Source organism: Triplophysa rosa, linkage group LG19 (assembly GCF_024868665.1).
Source record: "Triplophysa rosa linkage group LG19, Trosa_1v2, whole genome shotgun sequence".
Taxonomy (NCBI): Eukaryota; Metazoa; Chordata; class Actinopteri; order Cypriniformes; family Nemacheilidae; genus Triplophysa; species Triplophysa rosa.
The window spans coordinates 18100959-18124593 of record NC_079908.1 but is presented as its reverse complement, the minus strand read 5'-3'; the positions used below and the strand labels follow the sequence as shown (position 1 = coordinate 18124593).

Here is a 23635-nt window from a genome sequence, read left to right as displayed (position 1 = left end):
AGCCCATCATCAGTGGCCAAAAGAAATCAAAGTGGCTTGACATATTTTGCAATCCTTCTGCCAGCTTGTGCCTGTATATGTTGACAATCAGGACCAAATTGATGACCTACTTTCATATGGAATGAAATTCATCTCAAATTGATTAACAAATGCATGCACAGTCATCCGTGAACGTGATACAAGTTACACTTGTATTTTACTATTCACAAACAAATGCCTAATGATTTGAATCTGTGAAATTTAGATTTGAATAAACATGAGGCGATTTGTACAAATAGAGACAGATTTGTGAATACAATGTTTCATTTTGTGTTCATGTATAATCATTTTGCAATTGCAAATCAATTGTCTCATGTAAGCTATGTATTAAGATCGTTAGTAGATATGTACAAATATTTTAACCTTTTCTGCATATCGTTAGTTAAACCATGGTTTCTGTAGTAAGAAACCATGGCTTTTGCCTAAAGGTTTTGCCTGAAGTCACCAATACAACAACAAAAACATGGTTAGGCCTACTACACGTTTACCATAGTTAATTTTCAGTGGTCCAGAAGCAGTTTCAGTTTAGTTTATTTATTTACTTTTAATCTTACACATACATAATTGCATTTTTGTTTAACAGTTTGATTCGGTTACAAATATTTTATTTTGTCGTTCAACTCCACCTACTGGAAAAATAAGGAACAACAGGGGCGTAAAACTTCCGTGTAATATTACACAAATATTTATTATAAATGTCTTTTAATAACATATATTACATTGTATTTACAAATGATTAAACCAAATTGCCTGTTCGTGACGTTTTTTACTTTAAAACCGAAACTAAACGGCTTTTCCTCGCGGAGGGTCTGCATTCGGTAAAAATGAGCTAATCAAATATTTCAAATTCACATTTTATGTCCAGTTTTTTCCTCATGTGGCAAGAAGCCGTGTAATAAGCGGGATAATGTACAAGCAGCCGGCTGTTGTCGTGAAATAAGCCCCTTCAGTGCGATATAAGACCCTCCCGTCGGGACCCGATCACACTGTCAGGACTTATTTCTGCCATAACAACCGGCTGCCTGTACATTATCCCTTACAAAACAAGTGTAAAGTGTGTTGCTTAAAATCAAAACAAAATAATATTTTGCTGAAGCATCAGGGTCTATTGGACCCATTAGGCTATTGTGCATGGACAGAGAGCGGGGAGACAGACCATCAACAATTTCCTGTCAGTTGTCACAGACAATGGTGTAGTCATTCGGATGGTCATTAGTGAAGGGCTCCCCTGTCATCTACCAGCATCTGTTAAATGACTGCTTGACTAATAGGCAGTTTATGGCCAGTCAAACTCAAGAAATCAACCAATAACAAGAAAGAGTTTCATTTGACACACTGTGTGTAGGGACAGGGTATTGACTCATGTTGAATTTGGACTGTAGAAACAAAGCTTTTTTTTATCTCAGTACTTCCAAAGTTTATTAAACAGTTTATTACTGAATATGACAACAATGGTTACCACAGTTCATTCATATAAAACATAAGCATAAAATGTACAGAATAAAAGCAATGATGAGTTATGTAATATAGAGTTTTACATACAAAAATATAACATGCATATTCATATATATTGTGTTGAATAAAGAGATTCATATCTGACAGCGATGATGTCATTTTCAAGAACTTCAAAACACAGTCTTAAAGGCATTTGTGTAGAAGCTTGTCCTCAGCTTGATTAATCTTTTATACCGAAAGCTTGTAAAAATAACTGCTCCTCCTGCATATAAAGAAAACATTCTGTAATAGTATATGACACTTTAACACATTTGCCTGTTTCATAACAGAACAGCTAGCCTGCATAAATAATTGTTTACATATCATTAATCTAATAACATTTTATTTATTACTAACGTTACCCTACACATTTTTTACAATTTGTTACAAAATATTTTAAAATATTATTATATTTGACTACAAAACGTACAAAAAAATATTATGATATTTATATTAGTTAGGCCTACTGGTGTACCAGCTGGAAAGCACTTTTACTACATGCACCTTGTGCACTTTATGTTTAAAAAACATAAGCATTAACAAGTGTTTTTTAATAAGATAGCACTGAAAAGCATTAACACACCTTCTATACTATCTTACCTGTTTAAGTTGTCTGTCTATCTCTTGATCTTCCTCCCACTGACGTGCAATTGCCAGCAGCCGTTGGAGCAACCTTGACGCGCCAGTCTCCCGCGCGCTCCCTTGCGCGCTCCTCTGTTCCGTCCGTCCTTTCACGAGCGCTTCCAGGGCGCGCAGGAAAAGAGGGTCCATGTCGTGCTGGTCTATAAACCTCTCGACATCGCCGCCTGGGTCCTCGAGTCTGCTTTGCTCATCTGTGCTTTTCTTGCCCATTAAGTGGCCTACAACAGAAATGGGCCATTAAAAATGACCAAATAACATAGAAATGAACAAAGTGGCACGGCACGTATTGTCCTCCAGACTCCTGTACGCTTTGCCTTTGTTGTGTCAAGTTAGCAATGGCATAAGTGACACTTGAGGAAATTGCAATCACTTCACATACCTGATAAATTACATTTTGGACAATTAATAACTCAATTTTAATAGCACCCTGATATGATATTATGGCCGTGTAACTATAGCCTATAGATCACATATCAAGTGGTTTATGAGGCGTTGGCTGTATGTTCAATGTGAAACATGTTTTTAACATTTTGTCTTTGATTTTTTTTAGTATTGCACTGCACATCGAAAGAATCGCAAAGTACGAAAAGTGCAATTGTTTTGCACAAACGTTTACTAACTTAAAAATATACAACATCTTTATATAATCTCCATTAGAAACACAAATGCAACTCTAAATTACAGCTTTACAAACTCAATTGATCTTTTAAATAAAACAAACATGTTCTAAACAGTGTACCATTAGCACTTAAAAGTGTGACCCACAGTTATATCTCTTGTGAACTTTGCTCACCTACTGCCCAGTGGTTTCCGCGTGAAAAAACTTTTCCAATTGGTTGTGCACCATCTGACGCATACGCACCACAGACCACCAAAACCAAAATTATTGATACGGCTAATCTGTATCTCCATACGACGCACATAACGCCAATATAAGACTCGCTGCTCTTGCGTGTCCAGTTATAGGTACAGGTCCCTCTAATGGTGCATGGGCATAATCAGCTCATTTATATGCTCCCGTGACGACAAGCACTTAGAAAGTGAGAAGATAATGACGCCATAATTTCGTGCGCTATAGAAAAAATGCCGTGCCAAGATATGGATTATTTGGGTGTAGGGAAATGCGCTGAAAATTTAATGCGCCCTCCCCGGCGATTCTGCGTCAGCTAGTGGGTTAAGAGACTTGACATAAAAAACTGTTTGTCATGTTGAGCTAACCTGTCATTATCTCAGCCACAGGCTATTATGCTCGCCAAGACGGATTGAATGTGAAGTGTCATCGGTATTTCATTAGATAAAGGGTAAAAATAGCTTGATAATGGTTGCTCATTGTTTTCTTGTGCACAATATTTCTTGGAAAATATTGAGGTGTAAAAATACAAAAAGTCAAAATGATGTTCCTAATGGCCAGGGTAGCCTGAAGCCAGTGACCTCAGTTGCTTTATTCTTTCTCAACATATGTCCAAATCAATTCATATTATAATATTTTAATTTGAATGCATTTTAGATATAATGCTATACATACAACACCATGCTCTCCAAAAAAGTTGCTTTGATGAACATCTGCAAAACAAGCACATGATCTAAAGAAGTGATTAATTAAATATAATGTTTTTGTTTGTTCTAATATTTGATTTAATGAAACGCAAATAAAGAAGGAATCATAACTGACCGTAAACTTACAACTGAACATCAGTACTGATTTGTTTCTGTTCTGATTTACCTTTACTTGTCACTCATCAGTGATATCAGCTGTTATCTTCGCACCCCTCAGCCAGCAAACAATGGCAGAATGAAGGTTCCTGCAAAACCTCATTACAAACAAACACATGACATAAAAGCAATGAAGAAGAAGAAAAAAAATTCTCATTACACGTCAAACACTGCTCCTAAATGCCTGCATTCAAAGCCACTGAAAGAAAATGTTCCCGGCAACCTCTTATAAGCATGTATTGTTCTGTACATCTAAAAGAACAGATGGGCTGCTTTTGCTTTCACTTGGATGGAAAAATCAACATTTTAACAATACATGCATGGAAAAGAAGGTGATATGTGCGTTTCTGTAATCACGTGGTGACCTCTTTGGTATAATACACAGAGATATTTGTATGCATATAATATTTCAGGATAGCGTGACACAAACATACATGCCGATGAGATCAGTTACTCTACTTATTTTGCATGGCAGATGTAGGCTATATCACACGTTTATGTCACTGATCAAAGCTAAATATGCAAGTTCATAGCATTAAGTGTGAAAGTGAAAGCACGTCATGGTTATTAATTATAATGTTTCTTTAAAGTGGAATAAAAACTTCTTTAGTAATTTGTAATAAATGAAAGCTGGTAGAGAAAATCAAAACACATTTCTTGAAGAATCAATTAATTCGGCTACATACCCCTTACAGAAAAGACACATGAAATTCACATGTGCAAAAAACACGTGTGATCACATGTGAAATGTGTGTTTTTGGAACATTTTGGTGTGAATTCCATGTGAATTCCCACGTGAAACCCATGGGATAACATGTAAAACCCCATGGGATAACATATGCGACATGTCTCCACATGTGATCACATGTTCTTCACGTCACCACATGTTGCACATGTCATCCCATGGGTTTTTACGTGTTATCCCATGGGTTTCACGTGGGAATTCACATGGAATTCACATCAAAATGTTCCAAAAACACACATTTAACATGTGATCACACGTGTTTTTTGCACACGTTAAACACATTTTGTATACATGTGATCACATGCGAAAAACATGTAAAAACATGTGAAATTCATGTGTCTTTTCTGACTGGATACTTTTATGTGTGCCTAATTCTTAACACTGTATTCATTTGATTTAAATAGGACCATAAACAAAGGTAATATTATATAATATAATATATATATATATAGTATGATGGGCATGGTCAGTTTTTGGTAATCTTATCACCTGAACGGAAATGTGATTCTTGCAAGTGCATAACATTTACCACTAGATGGCGCTATTTCCTTTCGGTTGAAACTTAACAGCCACAATTCGTTTACTATGGTGTCAGTGTTGACAAGACAATACCCTGATAGCACACATGCATCTGGTTTACGTCTATTTGACGTCTGCATTTACATCTGCAAGACATCTACAATACATTGTTTGCTCATCTGCAATACGTCTCGGAGATGTCTGCTGTCAGACATCATATAGACATCTAGATGTCTGTAAGATGTTTATGATTTAGAATGGATGTACAACAGCTCTTTCTAAGATGTTTAGCAGATGTTTTTAAGCAGCAGATCTCCAGATCTTTAGCAGACGTATTACAGACGTTCAGACGTCTCCGAGACGTATTGCAGATGAGCAAACTATGTATTTAAGATGTCTTGCAGATGTAAATGCAGACGTCAAATAGACGTAAACCAGATGGATTGTGCTATCTGGGATATGTCACTTTACAAGTGTCAAAAGTGCAGTATAAGTAATAATAAATATATGTAATATACGTAATAATAATAAATGATGAATCATAACAAAAATCTAGTGACAGCTGCGCATTTCCTATAAAATGCTTTAAAGAACAAATATATTTATGTGACATTTTACATGTGAACAGTTTGGTTCCAAAATGAGATAACTCCGTTTTAAAAAAAAATCAAAAATCATTTTTTTTTGTGCATTCCAATTACTTTCAATCAAACTGCAGTTGGTTTGTTTTGATTTCGAAAAATACAGCTAACTAACACAATAAAACATGATAACATGATAAAAAAACATGATTTTTTTTAGAATGGAGTTATCTCATTTTGGAACCAAAGTCTTCACATGTCCTTTTCACAGTTTATAGGTGATGGCCTAATTTTTACATTCATTTGCATTTACACATCGTGATATTTTAATATTGTGATATTATTTTCAAATGTGACTAAAATAACTTAGAATAGAAAAGCTATTTTATATCACTTGATACGACGAAATGTAAACAGCATGACTGAACCACTGTTTCATCATTAAAATGGTTAAAAGACTTTCTGTAATGGTGCGAAAGAATGTTGCCTAGCCTGTCTTTCAAAATGTCAATTAACTGCTTTGTCAATTATCTGCTTTTATAGTTAAGGCCTTTGAATGAGCGGTTAATGACTGTCTTAAGGCAGAATAACATATCACATGCTTTAGGAAAAGCAACATTTTATCATCACAGTCAAATCGCCATGTTACATTTCACCACATACAAGCCCTGTTGTGTTTGCCTGCTGTCAATGCAAGAAAGGCCATGTCACCTTCAATAAATAACAATAATAAAATCATAGATTTTTCAGGTCTGATATTAAAGGTAGCTCCCAATGCCTCAGGCCCAGTAAACAAATGAGTAATTGTTTTTATGAGACGCAGATTAAAAATGAAAAGGTCAGACATTATGCTACTAATGCTGCCCTTTAAGACATATAGGTTAAATTTCCTTGCTGTCTGTTGTCGATCATTTGGACACGTTTGAGGTACTGCTGTCCTTTAGGGTTGTATTTTGGAAAAAGTCATTATGTGATCGTGTTTATTGGAAACCAAAAGCACACTGCTGATGTGTGCAGCAAAGACTTATGGGAATCAGGTTTGATCCAAGGAGAAGCTGAACTGGCAACTGGGTGGCTGCCACATACCGTACATGAACGCACGATAAGAACCATCGTTCAAGTACGTGCAGTTGTAATGCACTATTATCCGAACATATCACCAATCTCGCATGGACAACAGCTACACATTAAAACAAGAATGAACAGGAGCACGATAAGGTATGAAATCCGCCATTTAGACAATAAGGAGCGAATCTCGGCATCACCGCAGTGATTCATGGGTAAGTGTGGCACAAAACAAATCCACACACTTTCCCCGGAAACCGTGAATTAGGCTATATTCCATCATTTCGATACTACAACGACATTTTAAACAAGGTTACTTAACAACAGCAAAACACTGCATGAACATGTTTTACGGATATATCACGAACCGACAGTATATGTCAATGTCCGCAAATGCTTCTTAAAAATTACGACATTAACGCAAATAAAACGCAAATATCCGACCAGGACCGAAAGACCGGCAGCACTGCATTGTGGGAACCCCGTGAGAGAGATGTTAAATCGAGATAAAAACGACAGCTTCGTTCAATCCTTCGAGAAAGAAACGAATCGATCATTCGGACGTTCCAAAATTCGCCGATGACGTCACGCCGCGTCCCTAAACTTGAATGTAAAACGTTGCAGTCGGCGATATTATGACACAATATGAAGAATCAATAGGACACCGCCGGTCACGTGACCGCCCTTACATCTCGGGGGGTGGGCAGCAGCAGCAGCCTCTCCATGTCTTACTGCTGTATTCGGCAGGCAGGGGGAATGCCATGTATTCTCGATCATTTTGAGCTGTGCCGTCATGAGGTCTGCGTGCACCCATGAGCAACGTTTTGCCATGCTTTTTGTCAATGTTATTCCTTTCAATCCCTTTTACGTGCATATTGATGTGGTCTGTCATTCCAGGTTCTGATGAAAGCATAGCTGATGGTACAGCAGGAGTCATGGCTGGCCTTCTTGATATTTCCTTTCGGTGCCCTGCTGAGAAGAAGAGCCATTTTAATTGAGACCCTTACAATAGCCCACACAGGTAGGTCAGCATCTGTTCTTTGCTGTTTGAATAGATCTTTCTGGTTTTCCTGCTTGCACAAGGCCTGGGTGCTTGTGATTATGGCGCGCATCGGAGGGGATGCGCGCATTTGTGAGCTGCCGTCATGGATTTTTCGTGCTGTGTGCTTGGAAAATGTTAGTTTATTGTGCAACAGTCACATGCATTCGTGTTCTTCTCATTCCAGTTTTCCAAAGTCATTCCAGAAGTGAAAAGCTCAAAGTCCTGTAAATGATTCAGGTGCCTGGGCCACAATAAACAGCAACAACCATTTTCATTATATCGTATAGGGTGTCCAAAAAATAGATGTAATACATTTTCTTTAAGTGTTATTTAAAGAAAAACATGTGGAGTATTGTTTGTGTGTTAGGGGTCAGAGTTCATAAGTTCACTGCAGTCTGGCCCTCTATTGGCTGCTCTGTTTAAAGTCGTATTCAATTTAGCTGAAGTTTAGCATATTGTTTCTTTCCCAAAGAGCATTTTTGTTTGCTCGTTCAAAACATCTAAAGCTTATTTTGTTGCGTTTTTACATTTCCTTATTTTTATTGCATAATTGCAACCATTTTGCAGTGCAGGGACGATGTCCTATGGCCATAATGTGAGATATTCAACACGCTCGTTGCATTTAAACATCATTGTAAATCACATCCGTAACGCTGCAGATGGCCTGCGTGTCATATGTTAGAAATGGCATTTCAGAATTCATACAACACATGACAAGTGTTTTAAAATGTGACACAAATTTGAATGTCACACTATCGTGTATGTAATAAAATGATGCGGATGTGCACCTGTGTGCCGACACGAATACATTTCACTCCGTTCTTTCCTGTTCAAGCCCACCGTGAGCTTTTGTTCACCGTGCTCCACTCCTAAACGTCCTTCCAATAGATCTGTCTTTCTCCCCCCACAGCCCTCCTTTCTGTCTCGTCTCATATTTCCTCATTTCTCCTCCACCTCAGCTTCATCTCCGTCTGTTTCTCCTCCGCGGCTGCAGTCGCGAGCCGGGGTCCCATCCCCCCAAGTGCATGCACAGACAAAAGGCCAGGGCTGCTTGTCAGCACACTGCCCCCTTCCTCCCTTCTCTGCCTTCGCCGCAGAGGCTCCAGGCTCGCAGGGAAAAAAAGTCACAATCACAGAATGGGGCCTGGCCGGACTGACTTCTTGCGTAAGCCTTTCTACGGAGTGTTCTGGTAATGGGAAAACGGAGAACCCGGGTAGAGCAAGAGCCTAGTTTTTCGCTGCGTTTCTGTCTTGTGTGTGTCACAGTCATTGTTTTCTCTTTGAACTGAACGTGGTCGTCCAAGGCTGGAGAATTAGTAGGAACAGCTGATTTTAATTGACAGACATCCGTTTTCTTTCTCCTCTGGCTTGTTGTCCAGGAAAAACGAGAGGAGGAAGTAGGAACGGTGGATGAAAGAGAAGAACAGGGACCATGGAGAGTGTGTGTCTGTGTGTGTGAGCGAGAGAGAGGGAGAGAGAGAGGGAGAGGGTAGGCTGAGAAGGAAATAGGACCAATTCAGTGCTGCAGAATGGGGTAAAACCGAGAGGCACAATCAAAGAGAGGTCAGGTACATTTTACTCACTATCTATCCATCTTGTTTTCTCATGTCTGCTCATCATCCTAGCCGAGCTTTTGACATAAACACACCGTTTGTGGTTTTCCTTTGGAATGTGCATCCGTCGCTCGTCTTTCTTTTTACTGTCTCTCACCATCCCATCCATCCGCGTAAACCGGTTGTGAACCTCTGACGTGCATGTTTTTTTCATAAACTCCCTCCGCAGTCTCTGTTTTCAGGCCTAGCTCGTGCTCGAGCTCGAAATCATCAATTGCAGACCACAAACCTCTTCAAAAGAGCAAGCCGTAACATTAACCCACTCTCGCCGTACGGGTTTTGCAGGGATCCTGAAGATTTAACGGTGAACAGGCACAGAAACAGGCAGCTCCTGGGTCTCCAGTGTGGCTGCACTGCAGCACACACATTATGCAGGGTGACCGGAACCGGCTGAAACCGGTTTGAGGCAGACGAGGAGGCACGGAAACAATACAGTCACTGTGCTACAGGCAGATAGCCGACCGCTTCATGGCAGCCAGAATGGCAAAGGGGTCTTCAGACGTGATGCGGCCCCAGGCTGGGACATCAGAGAGACAGTTTTTGCACACCTTAACATGTTAATGCACGTCAGGGCCGGGCTGGCTGCCATGAGCCGAATCTAGCCAGTGTGAAAACTCGATGACCGGCTATAGGGCCAGGTCACTGTAATTTGTGTTCACGGTGGTCACTATGCAGAATGACCGTGGAGTGCTGGAGTGTTTCCTGGTGGGCCTTTCCTTGTGCAAAAGTGGATTTTTTTCCCTCCGCTGTAAGGGAGGAGGGAGGTGGTGGTGTTTTGTTGTGGAGGTGGAGAAGAGGGAGAAACAGAAAGAATAAAGGAAGGAAGGAAGGAGAGAAGGGAAGCAAGATTGCTTTGCCGTATATTTGTCGGAACGCCGAGGGTGAGGAGTGGCTCATTTGCATGTTTCCACTTCTGTGTTTTGCATTGTTGTGTGTTTGTTCTTATTAGGCCTTGTTCGTGCAACATGAGCAGAATCTGTCATAAATAAATCAGATATCCTATTTAATCGAACAAGATTGTTTATGTAAATATGGTTTTGCACACACAGGTTGTGCTCGTGTTTGTGAGTAAGGCCCATTGTGTGCATTATTCTGTAGTGTTTTCATAAACAGACCACTGTGCCTGATTTTAAATGCCTTTTTGATAAAAAATTAATAAATCAGAGGCTAAGAATCGCTACGAGTGACGCCGTAGATTAAAATCAGCAGCACGGCTGTTGAGGCCTCATACCGGCTTTAACAGCTCGATGTCATTTCAACCTCTTTTGTTCCATATTATTCTCACATTCTTTCTCCGTCCTTTTGTTTGCTGCTCCTCGGCTTACAATCCTCGCCACATTGGCACTATTGTGTGCTGGGAAGGCCGTCTTGGCCCTGCGTATCCTGTGCGTGCAGATGTTATGAGCTGTAATGGAGGCAGGGCTGCAGTGCACTCTTCCATTTCAACAGAGAAGCAGAAGCGAAAGGGGTGACTAACCCTGCTAGCATTACACAGAGTTGCTTGTTTTAGCTTCTTCGCAATCATTTAAATGTTGAAATAGTGGTGTTTATGTCTTGTTGTGTTTTTAGGCAGTGCTTATGTTTTAGGGTGTGCATTTAGAGTAAATGTAAACACGTTCAAGTGTAGGATTTTTAACAGGGTGACTTTCTGTATTAATGCTGGTATGTAATTCTTTAGGGAATAAAATTGTAATCCCATATGAAACAAAAATATATAGGTATGAGTAGTTGACAAATAAACCGTAAATGTGTCCTATGGTGTGACAGCAAAAATGTATAAAACAAAAACAACAACATATTATTTTATATTGTTAGTACTTGTATAAATAATATAAAATAACACGAAAGGGTTTTATGTTCATGTTTTTTTCTGAATTTTGCTTAGTCACACCATAGGACACATGTATGGGTATATAGTCAACTGCCAGTATATACTGAAAAATACAATGCGATATATTCAATAATGCATTTTATAAATTGGAATCGAGTGTTTATATTTTTCAGTATATGAAAAGCAGCAATTCCTTATGTATTACAGCAAATATATATTAAATGACATAATACAGTATATTGACAGTTAATATACAAAAAAAATTCTTTGCAGGATAATATAGTCTTTTAAAATATATTTAATAAGGAATTTGTGCCTTTATTTATTAATAATTTAGACTAAAATGTACTTATAGTATGTCAGTTTCAAATCATTTGCAATGATTTTCAATCTTATTTAAATGCAGTACTTTTGTGTCTTAGTAAGAGGTGCTTTAATGTTATCTACAGGCATGTGTAAATAAAGATTTAAATGACATTAGTGATCTAAATAAATAGCTTGTCACCCTTTTCAGTAGCTCATTTACATTTTATATAAATAAACTTACTACATGAATTTTTATCTAAAGAAATAAGCACAAATAAAACTATCTATTTGTCTAATTTTTAGAGGATCTATTGACAGAAATGCAATATAATATACATAACTATGTCTTCAGACGTGTATAAAGACCTCACATCATGAAGAGTTATGTTTTTCTTACCTTCGAATGAGTTATTTCTATCTACAGACACCGTGGGTCCATTTACGTGGAATTTGCCATGTTGTTTCTACAGTAGCCCTAAATGGACAAACTGCTCTACAGAGCGCGTTTGGTAAATACGTTATCTCCTTCGGCAAATAAGCGAAAAAGCGACAACATCTTAGTCCTTTGAGAGCCGTTGTAGTGCTTTGAAAGGGTGGAGTGAGCCGTTGGTTGCAATTCGCAGCCTCACCACTAGATGCCGCTAAAATCTCCACATTGCTCCTTTAAAATGAAAGTTCCTGCTGCTGTTTCTTTTGCCTGTCTAATTCGTTTTTTTATTTGTGTCTTAAAGGTTTTTAGCTCATTCTCATAAGACCATGGGCGACATGAAAACCCCAGACTTTGATGACCTGCTTGCGGCCTTTGACATTCCTGATATGGTCGACCCCAAGGCCGCCATTGAGTCCGGCCATGATGACCATGACGGACAGCTCAAACACAATGTCCATCATGAAGAGGACTCTCATGTCACCTCTGGTCCAGACGTTGGGGTTAGCGTTATTGTGAAGAACGTCCGAAATTTCGATGCTAGCGATCAAGATTTCTCTGAAAAAGACGTCCACCCCGCTGTCGGAAATGGACTACACAATGGCTTCTTGCCCGTGTCACCCAACAACAGATACAGCAAGGAAAGCGACAAGCTTCAAAGGACTGAAATTCATGGAATGGCTGGGAATATCGCCACATTCAAACAGTTTAGCCCCATCTCAAGTGCTGAGGAGTTTGACGATGATGACAAGATTGAAGTAGACGACCCTGCAGACAAACAGAGTAGTTTACCTTTCAGACCGAATCCTCTAACAGGTCTGAGCACAAAGACAGAAGAGCTCCGTTCTCAACATGCCAAACCTGCCACAGCAGAAGGCCCGTCAAAGCCTAAAACAAACGGCAACTGCAATCATATGAAAGCTGAGAAAAATAGTTCCAATGGCTTTTTGGGAAACGCAAAGCTAAGTGACTCTCAAAAACAAAGAAAACCTGAGGAGCAACCCAGAGAAAACTTTCGATTCCAAGATGCAAAAGAGCACAAAGAATCAATCTCTGGGTTGAATGCAACCAAAGCTAAATCATCTGCAAAGCTCTCGTCCTGCATTGCTGCAATTGCTGCCCTTAGTGCAAAGAAAGCTAACACAGAAGCAAAATCTCCAGAAACCCTTTCCACACCTCGAGATTCACCCAGAGAGACAAAAGAGACTCCAAAAGTTATAGAGAAACCTCCAGAACAGGAGTCAGCTCTGGAGCTTCCCAAGAAAGTGCTCTCCAAACAACCTGAAAGCCCTTGCAGTGTTACGAGTGAAAGCAGTAGCAAAGGGTCTCCTTCATCTCCAGCGGGATCAGTCCAGGTCATCCCTAAAGTCCGCATCAAAACCATCAAGACGTCTTCTGGGCAGATCAAGAGGACAGTTACCAGAGTCTTGCCAGAGTTTGATCCCGAAGGATGGAATAAAGGTATAAAATCTTCATACAATGTCGCCTCATCCCTGCCACCCTTCGTCTTCTCATCTCCCACCAAAACATCTCTACCCACCACAATATTAGCAACGTCTGGAGGTTCTGCTATTGAGGTTACAAAACAAATGACCATCAAGCCGGTGGCCACCGCCTTCTTGCCAGTCTCAGCCGTCAAGGCGGCCGGTTCCCAAGTGATCAATCTGAAACTTGCCAACAATACGACAGTAAAAGCCACCGTCATACCGGCGGCATCCGTTCAGAGTGCCAGCAGTGCCATCCTCAAAGCTGCTAATGCCATTCAGCAACAAACTGTCATGGTGCCTGCTTCCAGCCTAGCCAACACCAAACTCGTGCCAAAGACTGTTCACTTAACCAGCCTAAATCTCCTGCCCCAGAATGCATCAGCAGCTGAGCTCCACAAGGTTTTGACCAAACCCCAGCAACCCATCAAGCAATCCATGTTGGCCCAACAACAGCAGAAGAAAGTGTCCCGAGTTCAAGTTTTAACCAGTTCCCAGAGCTCGGTGGTGGAGGCCTTCAACAAAGTTTTAAGTAGAATAAACCCCGTGCCAGTTTACGTACCCAACCTCAGCCCTCCAACCGCAGCCTGTATATCCTTACCGTCCCGGGGCTACAAATGCTTGGAATGTGGAGATTCTTTCGCCCTGGAAAAAAGCCTCACGCAGCATTACGATCGTAGAAGCGTCCGCATAGAGGTCACTTGCAACCACTGCGCCAAGAACCTGGTCTTTTACAACAAGTGTAGCCTTTTGTCTCATGCCAGAAGCCACAAAGACAAAGGTGTTGTCATGCAGTGTTCACATCTCATCTTGAAGCCAATTCCTGCTGACCAGATGATCTTGGCTCCCTCTGTAACTTCCAGTGCTCCCACATCTTCGGCTAACCTTGGATCCCCCATAGGAGGGAGTCAGGGGAAAGGGAACCCAACCACGGTGATCTCTGCCCCTTCTTCGGCCCCTGTTACGGCTGCAATGCCGCTGGATAAGGACGCCTCTAAGGTCTGCAGATCGACTCTGAAGTGCTTGGAGTGTAATGAGATGTTTCAGGAAGAGTCGTCTCTGGCAATGCACTACCAACTGGCTGTTGAGTCCAATGGACAGGTGGGTGTTGGGATGTTCTATATTACCAAGTTTGGTTGTTTCTATGTTATAATATCTCCTAAAATGGCTTTAACTAGCCTGAGTTGGTTTGCTAGTCTGTTGGATGGACACAAAGGGGTTTGGAAACATTTTGGCAGATCAGGATAGCTAAGATTCTGAGTCTAAAACTGTAAATCATTTTTCATCGTTGTTTTTTTTTTTTCTTTCAACTAAAGCAGAAAACCTGCACCATTTGCCAAATGCTGCTGCCAAACCAGTGTAGTTTTGCTTCCCATCAACGGATCCATCAACACAAGTCTCCATATATCTGCCCAGAGTGTGGAGCTATATGTCGATCCGTCCATTTTCAGTCTCACGTGACCAAGAACTGCCTGCACTACACACGCAGAGTCGGTTACCGGTTAGTACGAATAACTTCCTGTAACTCTCAAAAATGAAAAAGAACATGTTTCTTAGAAATGGTGTAATGCTTGCTTGACATGGCTTCTTATGTCAGTGGTTCTAAAGCTGGGGACCCCAAGATGGACCTCAAAGTTGTCTTAAAAGGTTCTGTTTATGCATAAAAACAGTGTCATTCAATACAAAGTGTTGCTAAGTGTTTAATTGGTTTTAAGTGGAGCACGAAATGAGCACCAGTCATGCTTTTAAAACGGCAATCACAGCTACTTAGTGTTATTATTCTGCCATTCACTCTTGATTGATGCTGCATTAAAGGTATCTGACACTGACTGGAAGTCATTTTTATTTTATATCTTATTCTTTTTTGGCCTTAGCTGTGTACACTGTAGCGTCATCTTCGCTGATGTTGCTGCTCTCAAGTCGCACATTCAGGGATCCCACTGTGAAATCTTCTACAAATGCCCCATCTGCCCCATGGCTTTCAAATCGGCACCCAGCACACATTCACATGCCTATACCCAGCATCCAGGAGTTAAAATCGGAGAGCCTAAGTAAGTATTTTCTAATGGTCTGTTTAAAAATAATATATTTTTTTATTTTTGTTTTGTTATAATGCTATTATCCTTTTTTATCCTTAAAAACTTTTAAAAGTTTTTATTTTTATTATTAAACTTTTAAAAGTTTTTAGAGTTGAGAGAGCTTTGTGTTATTGAAATGTTTGTTTGGAGATGTAACAGCTGTTAGCCGAAACATTTCTTATCATATTTACCCAAATCCAGATTATTTTACCTAAACAATCTACCTTCATTTTACAGTGTCTTCATGTATTTTAACAATTGTTTCTATTTTTTAAGCAATTTTAGGAAAAACATCTGAGACAAAGTTGATATGTAAATGAATCAACTGAGAACACCATCAGATCTCCTGAGCTATAAAACGACATTTCAGTGTTTTTTCCTCATACGTTCCACGCTGTTCAGTGCTCAGCAAGGCTTTGTGCTAAACGCTTCCATGTTTTTGGTGAAACAAGCTGACAGTAATTCTTGTAACACAGTGTATGGAAACTCAATAGGTGTGTCGAATTGGTTCCTTTATAACACATTTGACCTTATCAGGTGCAGAAAGAAATTATGCAAGGTGACTTTAATTACTGTGTCCTCTGTATGAACCCGACATCACAGTCCCAAATGAGGCCTGTCGTGTTCTTCAACACTTGCTAATGAAAAAACCAGATGGGTTGTTTGCACTTCCTGTGTCACCTGTAACCATGTGAGAAACAAGATCATCTAGCTCATTGACAATGTAAGCGATTAATTTAATAAATGAGCAAGAAACTTTCAACAGCCCAACATAAGTCCTTCAACACAAAAATAGATTTAAGACATTTTGGAAAATATTGACTAAACTGAGCTTGAACAATTGAACCCTGTAACCGGAAACTACACTGAAGTATTTATGTTAATGCATTTAGATGAAGTTTTTATTCAAAATGACATTTAAAGTACATATAAGGGATTGAACCCATGACCTTGCATGTCAGAAAACATTCTCATATTGATGTTTTATTTATATTTGGTACATTACAGGTTGATCTACAAATGTTCCATGTGTGACACAGTTTTTACCCAGCAGACGTTGCTCTATACGCACTTCGATCAGCACATATCTAATCAGAAAGTGTCTGTCTTCAAGTGTCCTGACTGTTCCACGCACTACGCACAAAAGCAGCTCATGTTGGATCATATCAAAGTAAGTCAATAACATCAGTTTTGGAAAATGTGACAAAGCTGCACTATGTATTTTTTTGTGTACAATGAACAAAACTCAGTTGAGTACATCAAAATATGTGTTGAAAACTGTCTATTTACTAGAGATGCACCGATACTACATTTATCCACCGATACCATCATCATCATTGCTGGGGTCCCCTAGTATGGAGCTCGACAATATGTTTCCACAATTCTCTATTTTTGGCGATGCTGATGATCACTTTTGTTTCCTCTTCCCTTTCGACGCGGGCGAGTGATTGACTGCTCTTCGCTCCGGGGAGAGCTATTTGATTCCGCCCTTTTTGGCTTTTGTTGTACTCGTCGATGTAGCTCCGGATTTTGTGTCTGAAGGTTAGGCGAGGGGCTCCTCGCTTGTTCTTGTCACTGACTTCTGAGCGATAGATGGCTTAGATGTGGGCTGGTTCGTTCTCTTCCATGCGAAGACAGTGGCCCACGAACTCCAGCTGTCGCTTGCAGATGGTCACGCTGACTGGACGTTGTTTGGTCAGTCTGTAGAGTTCCTCGTTTGGCGCATGGGCATCTGCTTGTCTAATTCCCAGCATGGTTTGGTACCACTCGCATACACATCCAGTTGTTCCTCTAGAGCTTTCGTTAGAACCCATGTCTCGCAGCCATAAAGCAACACAGATAGACACGTTGCATGGAAGAGCCGAGTCCTGAATTCTGTCGTTGGCTTGGGAGTTGGAGCGGTGAGCAGCTTCTTTAACTTAGTAAAGGCCACCCATGCAAGAGAGATAAGATTTTTTACTTCTTTCTCCGTCGATATGATGTAGGATGCAAGATACTTGAATTCGTAGACGATTTCAACGTCCTTTCCATTGATTAGTAGACGTTGTTCATTGTGACTGGAAGCATTCATGTGCACATGGACAGTCTTCTCCTCGTTTAATTCTAGTCCGACTGTGCCCGCTTTTTGTTGTAGTTGGGTGAGCTGTTGTTGTGCCCTGGTGAGATCATTTTCCAGGAGTGAAATGTCGTCGGCATATGCTAAATCGTTAAGCTTGCGTTCGGCTCTAGATTCTTTGGCTATTGCTGTACCGCGTTGCGGTCTCGTGTTACTCCTGGGCGGAGGACCTTTATGTGTAAGTTATCCGAAGCTTCCGGCAGATAACCTAGAGACGTAGTCTATTACTATGATGAATAGAAACGGAGCTAGAACGTCGCCTTGATAGTGTGATATCTCCTGATAGCAATATCGATTAATATTGAACATCAAACTGGTGATGTTTCTTAACAGTGTCCATATAGAGAGCACAAATTCATTGCATTTTCCTGTCCTCTTTTGATCGACAAGATATATCGGCCCTGATCATAGGCCGTTATTAAACTAATCACTTACAGTATATCGACCGATACCGATTATTGGCCAATGTATCCGTGCATCTCTACTTCACTTCACTGTGTTTTACAAGAGTAAGCTTATAATAATGGTTTATAATTTTGCTAAAATGTCAATAGTTTTTAATGAAGTTACCTGCAATTTCACGTTTCAAACAGAGATGGCGATAGAGAGGCAGCTTTAAACCTGCAATCCATTATTCGGTTACAAATAAACAAAAAACATTGTTATTAAGTACAAAGTTTTTCATTGAGTTTTTGATTAGATTTTCGTATCAGTTTTACTTGCAGTACATAAAGATAAAAATGTGAAGCAATCCAAAATTTCAAATAGAGAAGGAGATGAATTGCAGCTTCAACAGTTGTAAATGGAGCAGTTCGTATACACTGTGCATTTGTGGTACATTATGTTATTTGTATGTTATGTTAGTATTTAATCAACAGTTCTGTTCTTCACTTTTTTAAGTCCATGCACGGCACCCTAAAGACCATAGAGGGCCCTCCCAACCTAGGGATCAATCTTCCTCTCAGCTCCAAACCCACCAATTCCATGAGCCCCAACAACAAGGAGAGCGGTTCTGTCAACAGCAATGAGAAGGGAGAGAGGAAGCCATCATCACCAACAAAGAAGAACAGTAATGGAACAGACCTTCCCAAAAAAGTCCCTAATTCCACCTCCTGTCCTGGCTGGACCTGCGGGGAGTGTGACCGCCTGTTCACACAGAGAGAAGTCTTCATCGCGCACATGAAGAGGGAACATGGGAAGGTAAAACATAATCGCTGGAAACCTAATAGTAGTGCAAACGTTTACTTGGAAAATTTGAAAATTGTAAAAGAAAAATGTAATTGTTGGTTCATAGTGGTTGTTCACTAAGAATGAATTGCGCCTCATAAATTGCACGCACCCAATTCGTTAAAGGATTCCAGCATAACATGACATTTTAAGTCAAAACTTGAAATATAAATTCTCAGAGAATGTGTTTATTACCAATATATTGAATCATCTGTTTTAATTTTACTAAACCCCTGACGATAGTCCAGACATTAGAAAAAAATATCGGTCTATGCACGAGTTTTCTATTTTTAAAGAGAGAAAAATTCATTCGTTATGGATGTACAATGTATACACAACAGATGAGCATACAAATAGGCACGGGTGAAGGAATATGAAACGAAAAGCCTCTAAACAGTCTCATGACGTACGTATCTTCAGGTTGACATTTGGATGGAGTTTACTCCGCATGTCAGGGTTTGTGTCTTCTTCATCATTTCCTCATGATTTGATGACTTATTGCTGCTATAATTTATTGAAAAAGGTACAAATGTTTTTTCTATCTCTCCTTCTCACAGCAACTTAAAAAGCATCCCTGCAGACAGTGTGAAAAGTCCTTCAGCTCCTCTCACAGTTTATGCAGACACAACAGAATCAAACACAAGGGCCTGCGGAAGGTCTACTCGTGTCTGTGAGTATTGTGTGTTTCTTGATCCATCGCTATGTGATGATTCCCATTAAAAACATGTCACAAATCTTCCTGTTTGCTGCCATGCTTACAAGTGTCTGGCGGATCTCTTGATTTTCGCAGACAGTGTCCTGAACCCAGTCGCACGTTCACGAAAAGACTGCTGCTGGAGAAACACATCCAGCTCATGCATGGCATCAAAGACACGGAGGCCAAGCTTCCGGTAGATTCTGGCTTGATAGAAGCCGCTGAGGACAAAGAGCAGGTAACATAATAAATGGAATAGTCTGTATTGTTTAGTTTTTGTGCATCAACCTTAAAGGTCCAGTGTGTAATTTTTTTTAATCTATTGACAGAAATGCAATATAATATACTTGTAAAAAGACCTTATATAATGAAGCATTGTGTTTTTATTACATTAAAATGAGCTATTTCTATCTACACACACAGCGGGTCCCTTTACATGGAATTCGCCATGTTGTTTCTACAGTAGCCCTAAATGGACAAACTGCCCTACAGAGCGCATTTCTTAAATATGTTATCTCCTTCGGCAAAGAAGCAAAAACGTGACGACATCTTAGTACTGTGTCAGCCACCGTAGTGCTTCGAAAGGGAGGGGGGAGCGGTGGAGTGAGTTGGTTGCAATAATAACCAATCAGTTCTTTTAAGTTTTAAATAAGCATCATTGTGCTTCAGGTACCCAGTCCCAAACGCAAGCTCCACTCTGAAGATGAGGACCCCGAGGGTGAAGAAGAAGCCGAGGAGCCTGGAGAGGAGGGGGCACCCGTTAAGACCTCAACCTCACAACCTCTAAAGAAACTTAAGATCAACGTATTCAAAACACACAAATGTGCCGTGTGCAGCTTCACCACCGAAGATATCGTGCGTTTCCACGAGCACATTCCCCAGCACAAGACCGATGTCTCGTCCTACCAGTGTCGTGAGTGCGGCCTGTGCTACACCTCGCACCGTTCCCTCTCACGACACCTGTTCATTGTGCACAAGCTGAAAGAGCCGCAAGGAATCGGACGTCACAACGGTCAGCAGGAGAACACCCCAAACCCTGAGGTCAATGACGGTATCCCAGATACGCAATGCAAAGTGTGCTCGAAAACTTTTGAAACGGAGGGAGTGCTGAACACACACATGCGGACACACGGAATGGCCTTTATAAAGTCTAAACGGTTGAGCGCAGCGGAAAAGTGAGAGAGGCAGTGCCCCCTGGTGGACAGAAGGAATTACTTGTTGTGTCATTGTAGAGACTGTTTAGAAGCTTTTCGTGTCATATTTCTTCACTCTTGCCTCTTTGTATGCTCATCTATTGTGCATACGTATATATATAAATACAAATACATATATATGAAATGTATAAATCTATACACACAGAGACGGTGTGTTTAAAGATGTGTAATATATTCAGATTTGATTTATGTGTATTTAATTATCTATGAGAACACATTTTGTATACTTTATGATGTTTGTATGCGTGTTGGATAGATCTTTTTTATAGATTCTTTATTTCTATTTTAGACCGTTCTCATTGTTTTCTGGTGGGAGCGGATATCGTACTGTACGTCTCGATCTTGGGATGCGCATTCATTCCTGAGTCACTGCTGCTAAAAGCGCCCAGAATGTCACATTACAACTTCTCTCAGAGACAATCAGTCAAAAATCAACAAGACAAATGCGAATTGTGTCTCCTAATTCAGTTGAGGAATTGTGTGCAATTGTGTTACCAAATGGCATTTGGTTTAGTGTCGAAAGGTTTTAGTTTTAGTTACATTTCTGTTCTGTGTATTAGTCGTCCTTTGGAAAACAATACAACCCGACACGACGGACTTTAAATACTCACAAGCACTGCCAAGAGGTCATATAAATCTATATGTGCTTTGTGATTTTACGGTGCTGTGATGCACAAACATGTTTGATATCTTCACGTTATTTGTTTTCTCGGGCAAATGTTTCAAATCATAATTTTGTGGTTCTGTTGGATGCATTTGTTTCTTGAAAACCACACAACATGTCAACTTTAGCTTTTTATCAAGAACAGCGTTTTGTAGAGATGTTTTTTTTACCTCACTTTGCACGGCGGGTTTAACAAAACCTATATGTCCCTTTAGTTAGCTTTATGGACCGTTTTATTTAAACCAAAGTTTTCCCCAATTACATACGCGCTCCAGCGAGAGCCCCCAATCGAAGTTGTGTGTTTTCTGGTTCTTGAAATCAGTAAAAGTGCTAGTGTATCCTGCTGTGTGGTCGAGTGCCTCTGGTGCTTGAAAGGCAGGTGTAGATTAGACATCAGCGTCCTGGTCTTATTTTGTTGGTCAATCACGAAGCAGCGCATCATGGAAAGTCCTCGAAAGTGTGGAGTTTCTCTGAATCATTTGTTTGGACACGATGTTAACAAAGGACTACAAGAGCGCCAAGTTACAAATCCTGCCTTTACTATAAATGAATGTTTTGGGGGAAATGTGAAACAGGCTGTTTCTTTGTTTTTGTTTTCTCTCACACTATTTCCTCTTAAGTCAGCTGTCTGCATTTTTTTAACATAACGAGCTGAACAATTGTGAAGCTATCTTTTAGTTCTAGGATTTCATTTGTCCTCCATACTTAATACACCACATATCGGTTCCTTTACCTTTTTTCTGTTTGCGAGCATATGTGCATGAGAGATGCCATTAATGGTGGTTGTTCTACAGTATTTATAGAATGTCTTTGCTGCTGTTCGGTAGATATGTTCTATGTTTGTGAAAAAAGCAGTTATCATTAATAAATGATACATAAACAAATGTCTAGTATGGAGTTTGTGTGTTTGAGAAGCGATGGTCTCTGGTTGCCTTATTTTAATTAGCTGAAAAGCAATTCTGCAGTGGCCACTGCATCTTAGTCACCATGGTTACCAGGGATGTTAAGATTCAGGCACTAGTGTGAAATGCTATAGGTGTTTTTTGATGGAGGACCTTTTTATGTTTTATGTCATGTTACAAATTGGCACATCACCCAAAAGTTAAATTACTGTATATGATTTGTGAATATATACATGAACATGGAAGAATATTTTTTAAATATTCTGATCTTGTTCTTATTGCTTATTGGCCCAAAAACCTAATGTAACCACAGCTGTTCCTGCAAGAAATTCTTCTATAATGCTTTAGAGCGAATGTACCGTAAATAGTAACGAAATGAGATGGTTGTAAAAGTGTAAAGCTACACATTTATCATCATTTGCTCTTGTGACAATTTTAGACCCAAAATGTCTAATATTACAATATTAAAAACAAGCTTATTTTTCTCCTACAATCAATCAATCAATCAAATTTTATTACAGACTCAAGGTCCAATAAAAAAGAAACAATAGACAATAAACAACATATACACAGCCATAGGATCCATCACAAACATAAAGAGTTACAAAATACAGCAATGCCAGTGTCTCCACAGCTTTGACTGATACCGTGTAGTACTAACCCCTATATTTGATAAACCCACAATAATTTCATTTTTAGCAGCATTAAGCCGACAGATAAAACTATACATAAGATTTCGTAACAGTGCTTTAAAAGTGATTACTCTTACACTCACAAACATTTCACTTGCACTATGCCATCTAGGTCTCCTTAGTAAGATTCTCATTGCATCATTATAAGCTACTTGCAGCTTCTGTAAACTAGATGCTCTGTAATTACACCACAAATGGGCAGTATAAAGTGTTGTACAATATGCTTTAAAAAGTGACACCTTCACCTCATCTGAACAGAAACTAAACTTACGTAAAAGTATATTCGCCTGCATATACATCACACTGCATTGCCTTTCAATATCCTCATCCTACAGAACAGAGATCTGTCATTTAGTAGTAGTTGACATCCATATGGTGAAGGGCTGATTGTATTTGGCCGTGACGTGATAACCAGCCTATTATTAAAGCATGGAATCTTGATTTTCATGCTCATATAGGATGGTGAGAAAGCATGACCAAAACCAGACAGGTCACGTGTCCAGTTTTCAAGTATTTAAAAGGATGAAAAACACAAAATGAAATTCTG

General features: G+C 39.8%; 2 protein-coding genes across 8 annotated transcripts; one reads left to right on the top strand and one right to left on the bottom strand.

The window, feature by feature from the left end:
• Positions 1-1449: 1449 nt before the first annotated feature.
• On the bottom strand, positions 1450-7594 carry grp (gastrin-releasing peptide). The gene is made up of 4 exons (XM_057360093.1): positions 7488-7594; positions 2969-3986; positions 2134-2393; positions 1450-1756 (listed from the first exon to the last, which is right to left on the bottom strand). Exons 2-4 carry the CDS (start codon positions 3096-3098, stop codon positions 1715-1717), a joined length of 432 nt encoding a protein of 143 aa, XP_057216076.1. The 5' UTR covers positions 3099-3986; positions 7488-7594; the 3' UTR covers positions 1450-1714.
• On the top strand, positions 5624-22372 carry znf532 (zinc finger protein 532). Of its 7 annotated transcripts, XM_057360089.1 has the most exons (10): positions 5624-7596; positions 7696-7819; positions 12322-14602; positions 14818-15002; positions 15376-15552; positions 16588-16750; positions 18596-18895; positions 19480-19592; positions 19713-19854; positions 20286-22372. In XM_057360089.1, exons 3-10 carry the CDS (start codon positions 12347-12349, stop codon positions 20793-20795), a joined length of 3846 nt encoding a protein of 1281 aa, XP_057216072.1. In that variant the 5' UTR covers positions 5624-7596; positions 7696-7819; positions 12322-12346; the 3' UTR covers positions 20796-22372. The 7 variants fall into 7 exon arrangements, with proteins under 7 accessions (XP_057216072.1, XP_057216071.1, XP_057216073.1 ...); XM_057360088.1 differs by having other exon boundaries at positions 5624-7819; XM_057360090.1 differs by lacking the exons at positions 5624-7596; positions 7696-7819 and adding an exon at positions 7829-9403.
• Positions 22373-23635: the final 1263 nt, after the last annotated feature.